The 6,885-nt window shown below is 33.8% G+C and overlaps 3 protein-coding genes across 3 annotated transcripts, besides 2 other annotated features; 1 reads left to right on the top strand and 2 right to left on the bottom strand.

Annotated features, from left to right (window-relative positions):
- Positions 1–6,885: part of a mobile genetic element that runs on past both edges of the window.
- Positions 1–6,885: part of a mobile genetic element that runs on past both edges of the window.
- TVAGG3_0474860 (uncharacterized protein) lies at positions 1,969–2,151 on the top strand (the record flags this gene model as incomplete). Its single annotated transcript, XM_051235677.1, has 1 exon — positions 1,969–2,151. A coding segment is annotated over one exon (183 nt), but the record flags the coding sequence as incomplete, so codon positions are not given.
- TVAGG3_0474850 (uncharacterized protein) lies at positions 2,438–2,728 on the bottom strand (the record flags this gene model as incomplete). The annotated part of the gene is made up of 1 exon (XM_051235676.1): positions 2,438–2,728. The coding sequence occupies one exon, from the start codon at positions 2,726–2,728 to the stop codon at positions 2,438–2,440; it is 291 nt and encodes a 96-aa protein (XP_051093500.1).
- On the bottom strand, positions 4,210–4,602 carry TVAGG3_0474840 (organellar and viral DNA polymerase type B; the record flags this gene model as incomplete). The annotated part of the gene is made up of 1 exon (XM_051235675.1): positions 4,210–4,602. One exon carries the CDS (start codon positions 4,600–4,602, stop codon positions 4,210–4,212), a length of 393 nt encoding a protein of 130 aa, XP_051093499.1.

Raw genomic sequence — 6,885 nt, 5'->3', positions numbered from 1 at the left:
ATGTGTTCATAACCATCCCATAGCGTGTATCTATTCCATAAGAACGTGAGCAGTATGTGTGTCTCTCTCTTTGTAATATATTTTTCATCTGTTTCTCAATGTTCATTCCACCACACTCCTTCATAGAGATTTCTTTTAATTTACTGACGAAGTTATGTTGTCAATGAATCTTTCGTTTAGGCACAGTAATGCTCTCAACAAGAAGAATTCAACTATAGTTCAACAGTTTACAATTCTTTGGTATGTATCTCTTTGATTTCAGTATGTCTTGCGTTGTCGAAAATAACCAATGACATCTAATGCTTATACCTTGTGCGTCGAGAGAATTTCTGTGTAGCTGTAGCGTTTTAGGAAAGTCTCTACACGACATGACTTCTCTCATGGTCGGGTCCCCAATAGTCTCATCCATCTACTCCAGCCTGAATGCAAGCATAAACGAAACATTGTCCTCTGTCATAAGTGTTGCAGTTCTTTTTGTCTCAGTCATTGAAGATTTGAGCCGTTCCAAGATTTATAAGTAATTGCAAGAACTTCGCCAGAACTGACCGCTTCTCCTTCTTAATAAACTATCTTTTCACCATTATCCTTCCAAAAGCTTTCTATAAGTGCTTGTTCCGTTTGCTAGAGGGCTTCCAAAATGGGCTTTCTGGTCATTTTCAGTGTGCTTTCATTCATATATGGTCTCATTTTTGGTTTGCCTTTCTTTACATCTGATCATCGTTAACCCTCATATTCTGTTAAATCATTACATCTTTATTTCGTAAACCTTCTTTATGTTTTCAAGAAGAAGTCTAGTGCATTTCAAAATACTGGCCAGCATTTGCTTCTATGCTCTGATTAAATTCTCCTTCAAGAGCTGATGTATAGTTATCCAATATTATGACGTTTTTAACGTAGAACATTCTACTTTCCACCAAGTTATAACTACCACCATCTCTGTTGTTGAGTTATTATTTTAATCTTCTCTAAGATCTCATGAAAAGCTTACCGAAATGTTGTGTAAGCTAGTTCTGTTGTTCATCTAAAGCTTCGATGTTAAATTCAATATCTATTGCTGACTTCACATTTCTCTTCCTATTCTCTTCAATCTTTTTTACCATCTTTCTCACCTGTCTTTTGTTTGTCGTGCATGAAACGAATGACATCGTTAGCTTTACGAACCTTTTCGATATAGCACTTTTTAAACATCTCTCTTCTCTGTCTGTTTCAGCTGTTCTCTTTCTCTTTTGTCACCAACGTTTGCTTTTATGTCAAACATTTTTGACGGAACATATGAAAGCTTTACGAGATGACCAACTTGGCATTTATGATCAAACATTTCTCTTCTACTTCATGAGAGTACCGACGTCTATATAAGTCAATCAGCAACGGTCATTTAAAGAATGCATATTGCATGACTTCGTCTCGCCCGGTTTGTGTTTTATAACTCATGAATTCTATTCATAACTTATTGCTACCATTAAGTCTTTAATGAAGTCAAGCCGAGTGCTTTTTTGTTTGTTGCGTAATGCTTTGCAACATCCTATGTATTAGCTATTCTTAAAGAATTGTTCTATTCCGGATAGTTACTTAACTTAGACAACTTCCGATACATCTTAGTAGAATAAAAAAAAATATTTTATGAAAAAAAATTTAATTAATTTTTTTAATTTATTTTTCATATAATAATATTTATTTTTAATAATGAGACGAGCAGCAAGATTGCAATTCTTTTCATACAATTGCTCTCCTAATGCCATCAAGAATGAGTCAATGGTTCTTCAACGTTAAATCTTCTTTAACAGAAGTTTGTGAAAGAATCTAGTCTTTGTCAGTATGTCGACCATTACTTGATTGTCATTGACCGCAAACGTTATACTTCACAAGAGTTAGCAGTAGTTTTGAAACAAAAGAGTTTCTTCGTGAATGTCAAAGATACTCATTATACTGTCATAAAGAACTCTAACATTGACTTCTTCAGTATTGCTAAATCTTTCCGAACAGAAAGAATATAAGAAGGGTGAAACAAATGTGAAATATTATCCTTCATCTCTGAAGACAATAACGAACAAAGATGTTATACAGAAATTCTTACCAAAGGTTGAAGAAGCTTCTATTGACATTGACGAAGGAAGTGAAATGGTTGAAGAAATTGACCCTGAAGCTATTTAAGCAAAAATATATTTTTGGTTAGTCTTCATATGGATATTTTACAACAATTCCCCAATGTATAAACTTTTCATACGCTTTTTCATAAGCTGTTATGTCTTCAGAAATTTTGCATAATCTTTAGAAGCATTTAGATATTGTTTAAATGCTTTGTATGTCTTCAGAAATTTTGCATAATCTTTTACATGCTGTTCGTTCTCTTCTTCTGTCATGAGTTCCGAATATTCTAAATTCATGTTCTTTCATATGAGATAAAATTTTATAAAAAAAATAAAATTAGCTTAGATTTTCATTCTTCCTCTTTGAAGTTATCGAAATACTCTGTTATTTTTTCCTTTAACAATGGTAAGTCTTCTTTGAATGTAAGTATTGTGCAACCTTTGATGTCATAGTGTGTTTGAGGAAGAGTATTTTTGACAATTTCCTTTATTTGCTCATTCGGTGTCATTGAAATCGGTAAGTTTTCACGATAGAACCAGTTTCTGTCAGATTTATATATCTTAGCGAGGTCGTAAAAGCTTTTGTTGTTTCTTCTGACTAAATGCAACATAACCATATCTTTATCTTCTTCATTTTCCATCTCTTCAGTAAATCATATACTATATAGTTCTTTTCCTTTCCTTTTGGTACTGAACGCGGTATTCTTTTCTGTATGCTTTTGTCTTTGGATTCAATGACTTCATCTTTTGCTTGAAGTTTCTTTTCCATCTGTTCGCGTTTGTCTGTGAATTTCGTCAAGAAGTTTACAAACATACCAAGCATAACGAGGTGAAGCCCACATTGCTACAGCATTTACGAGAAGTCTATGAACATAATATCCTCTCAAACCGTTTGGCAATTTTTCACGATTTTCATAGAGTTTTGGCGACTGGGGTTTTTTACCTACTCGCTGTTCTTCACTGTTTTCAGAAAAAAGTATGTCTCGCTGTGCTTCATTTAATAGTTCAATAGTGCTTTGGTTCCTAAACCAGTCTTTAGGAAGTTTAGTATCTGGAGCATAACATGCTGTCAAAATACTTTGCATTTGGTACATGTCATCTTTGACTGAACGAATGAGACGTAACTGTTTGTTATATTGTATGTACTCGTATTCTTCATTTATGGCTTCATGGACTATAACTGTTGTTGTGTTCTCTGATGTTGTCATTACTGTCTTTACATACAAAATAAAAAAATAAATAAAAATAAAATTAGCGTTATTTTTTCTGAGATAAACACTATTTCTTCACAACATTAAATTTTATCCTGTATGAAATGACTTTAAAAAGATTATTGACTGACTTCGAATACTATCTCATTGACGCACTGACAGACCCTCAAAACTGTGTTGAAAGTTCTTTAAGCTTTAAGATTGAAGGTACGACGCATTTTGTCTTCACTTACGTATTGAAAGAATATGACCGTTATCATAACGAAGTGAATCAAACACTAATAAAATTTGTAGATAAAAAATTGGTTAACAATGAATATTTTAAACGTGAAGACCCAAACACTGCTGGAGATGATGAAGAATACAGACAAGTTATTGAAAAAAATAACACAAGATTAGATGCAATAGAAAAGAAGTTTAATGAATGTCTTACAAACACGTATGAATATCTTATGCGGTGGGAAGCTAGATGGAAATAAATTTACGTCAAATATGCAATTTATAAAATCTTATGTCGACAGGCTACGTAGCACAGTGGTCTAAGGTGGTGTTATAGAGGGGTCAGGGTCTGTGGTTCGAACCGCGACGGCGCCGTATTTTCTTATTTTCTTTGTTTGTCTTGTTTGTCGTGAATAAAAAGTGTCATAAAAATGCTCTATCTTCCACGGGAATAAATAAAAAATTTACTTTATTTCTTCTTTATTTCTTCTTTATTTCTTCTTTATTTCTTTGTTCCCGTGGAAGAAGGGTTTTGCTGTTTTTTCTCAGCCGAAATCAATGATTTTTTCATTTTTGGAATCCTTAGCGAATGAGGAATCTTTTCTCTCGTGGAAGCTTTGAACAAAAATATATTTTAGGTGAAGAGGTGAGATTTCACCTGTTTTTTCACCTGTTTTTTCACCCCAGTTTTTTCACAAGCGTTTTACATGAATTGTACGATGTATATTTGAAATCCTAAACAATTTCGTAGCTTCTATTTCTTCTGTCAGTATGTCAAAAGTTTTAACAATACCGAAGGTTTCTTTATACTTCTTCTTGACGTCAGATAGAAGGAAATCTTCTGCTGTTGGATAGTTTTTGTTCAGAAATTCTAACATGTTCATTTTATCTTCTGCTGGCTTTTCTGCTTCTTTCTTTAAGTCTGCATAGTCGTTTCTCATTCTTTCTATCTCTTTGACTGAGTAGTTATATTTCCTAATTGCTGCCTTACATTTTGAACATTGCGGGTTCATTTTTGCGTTATACATTGAAATAAAACCAGCTAAAACAACTAAGGCGTCAATTGCTCTCTTCATCTCAAACATAGCGGGTCTTATTTGTTCGTTCCATACTTTGCCTCTTCTATCTTTATCTCTTATTTCCCAAACACATTTTGCAACTAATGAAACAAAGTTATCGTAAGTCTTAAACTCCTCAGATTTATATATGTCAGAAATGTTCTTATAAACCATGTCGCAATCTTTGTCCATAACTTTATGGTTGCAATGAAAACCAAGGAATTCATAATTTACTTTACGTATGAACTTCTTTATTTCTACTGAATCAGTAACTTTAACTTCAATTTCGTCGAATTCAGGAATAGTTAGTTTTTGCTGTTGGATTTCAGGCAATTTGGGTAAATGGTCAATAATGTCCTGCATTTCATAAAGATATTCTTCATTTTCTTCATCTTTCGCACTACAGTCTAAATTACTTGTTAAAAGTTCTTGCTTTATCTTCTGGATTTTTGTTTCGAAAGTATATGAAGAAGGAATGAAGTTTTTCATCTCTACTAACATTGACGTAGGATTCATGACTAACGAGTTTGGTGCTGTTGTTGTGGACAGAGTCCCGCCGTTCGCGGCTTGAATTGTTGTTGTGCCGATTGTTGAAATCATATCTTTTATACAAAATAAAAAAATAAATAAAAATAAAACTAACTTTATTTTTTCTGTCTTAAGGAAATTCTTGAAAATTCACGGGGGGTGAAAAAACAGGTGAAAAAACAGGTGAGATCTCACCTCTTCACCTAAAATATATTTTGTCTGATTTACATCCAACGAAAAAGTTTAGAAGAATTTTCTTATTCTTTCTGGCATATTTTTGTCTTTCCAGTACTCCCGCTCTAATGGACCCAGATGTGTTGGCTTCGACTCTCTCAAGTTCTTAGATGGTATAACATCTTCAACGCCTCCTTCATATCTTACTTTATAAGTGTCATCGTTTGTGTTATAGCCAAGTATTTCAATAACCACTCCTCGCTTTGCTTCGTCAATGGTTTCAGCAAGTTTGCCATTACTACTTTCGACTAATTTATGTCGAGGATAAAACGCAATAGAGTCGTCGGCAGCTTTTATAAGATATCCATTACCTTGCGTAGAGTCTACGATATAATAATTTCGACTTAACCTTAAACGTTTCTTTGTCAACGGTTTGTCGTCAAGAACTACACGAACTTTTGTTCAGGAATGAGGGTAAATTGTGTTGAATTTCTGATATTTTGTTTTGGCTTCGTTTCTTTTGTATATACTTTTCTTCTTGTTGTTGTGTCATTGAATTTGGTGTATGTCCTGTGTGTAGAATGTGTTGAGGAATTATATACTTCGAGAAAATGTTTCTTGTCCGGTAAGTCTCGCTCTTGATTTAAATCTCTGAGCGTTCTTATGAAGCGGTTTATGATGCCGAGTATGTTATGGTTATGGTCTTCAGTAGTGTAGTGAGTTATGTTATGCTTAATGAGAAAATCTGTGATTTCATTGCTGAGTATCACTGTCTTGGTCTGATGTTAAAGTACTTGGGTATGTTCTGCTACAAACTTTTGTAAAACTCTTAACACTTCACGAGTTCCTTTATTTTTCATTGGATATGCATATGCTTTACGAGTGTTAACATTAATGAAGATGAGGAATGGTTTATGTCCTCCTTTTCTGCTTTGAATGAGAGTGTCAAATTGGTATGCGTCAGGAGTGTTGGAGTAAATTGGTAAAAAGTAGTCGTAAGGGTTTATTTTTGTTTGATGTACAACATTTTGTCAAAGAACCTTTTCACTTCAGCTCTGTTAGTAAATCCCCAACTCTTTGCAGCTTCATTGAACTTCTTAAATGACCTCCATGGATGTTGTTCGATACTTCTTTCAAGCTCATTTATGTAAAGTTAAAGATTTTAACCAACTCGTATCCAAGCGTGCATTGTTATATAAGGAGGCATATAATCTTTTCCATTACCTGCTGGGTCTGTAATACCAGCTACAACATGTGTATGATTTCCTGCAGTTCCACAGAAAATACCTGTGCTAACATCTTTGGGGTCAGTCTGAAATATCATATCTGTCATTCCCTGTCTATCCGAAAACCCGCTGCAAGATTTATAACCTCTTTTTGTTATTGAATGTGAATGGTTTCCTTCCACAGATGTTCTTCCACTGAACCTATGCATATGTGAAGGAAGGTTTTCAATACCTATTTTCTTTGAACCTCCCATCTTCATTGACTGCGTATTAGTGTAGAATGGAAAACTGTCAACTATTTCATACCATCTACCACCAAATAAAGTGTTTGGATTTATTGGATTCATAGACGTATAAACAGCTCCTATAGGATATATTAAAT

The sequence above is a fragment of the Trichomonas vaginalis genome, chromosome II (assembly GCF_026262505.1).
Source record: "Trichomonas vaginalis G3 chromosome II, whole genome shotgun sequence".
Classification (NCBI taxonomy): Eukaryota; Parabasalia; order Trichomonadida; family Trichomonadidae; genus Trichomonas; species Trichomonas vaginalis.
Note: the sequence above shows the minus strand (reverse complement) of the source record. Positions and strands in the feature narration are given on the sequence as shown.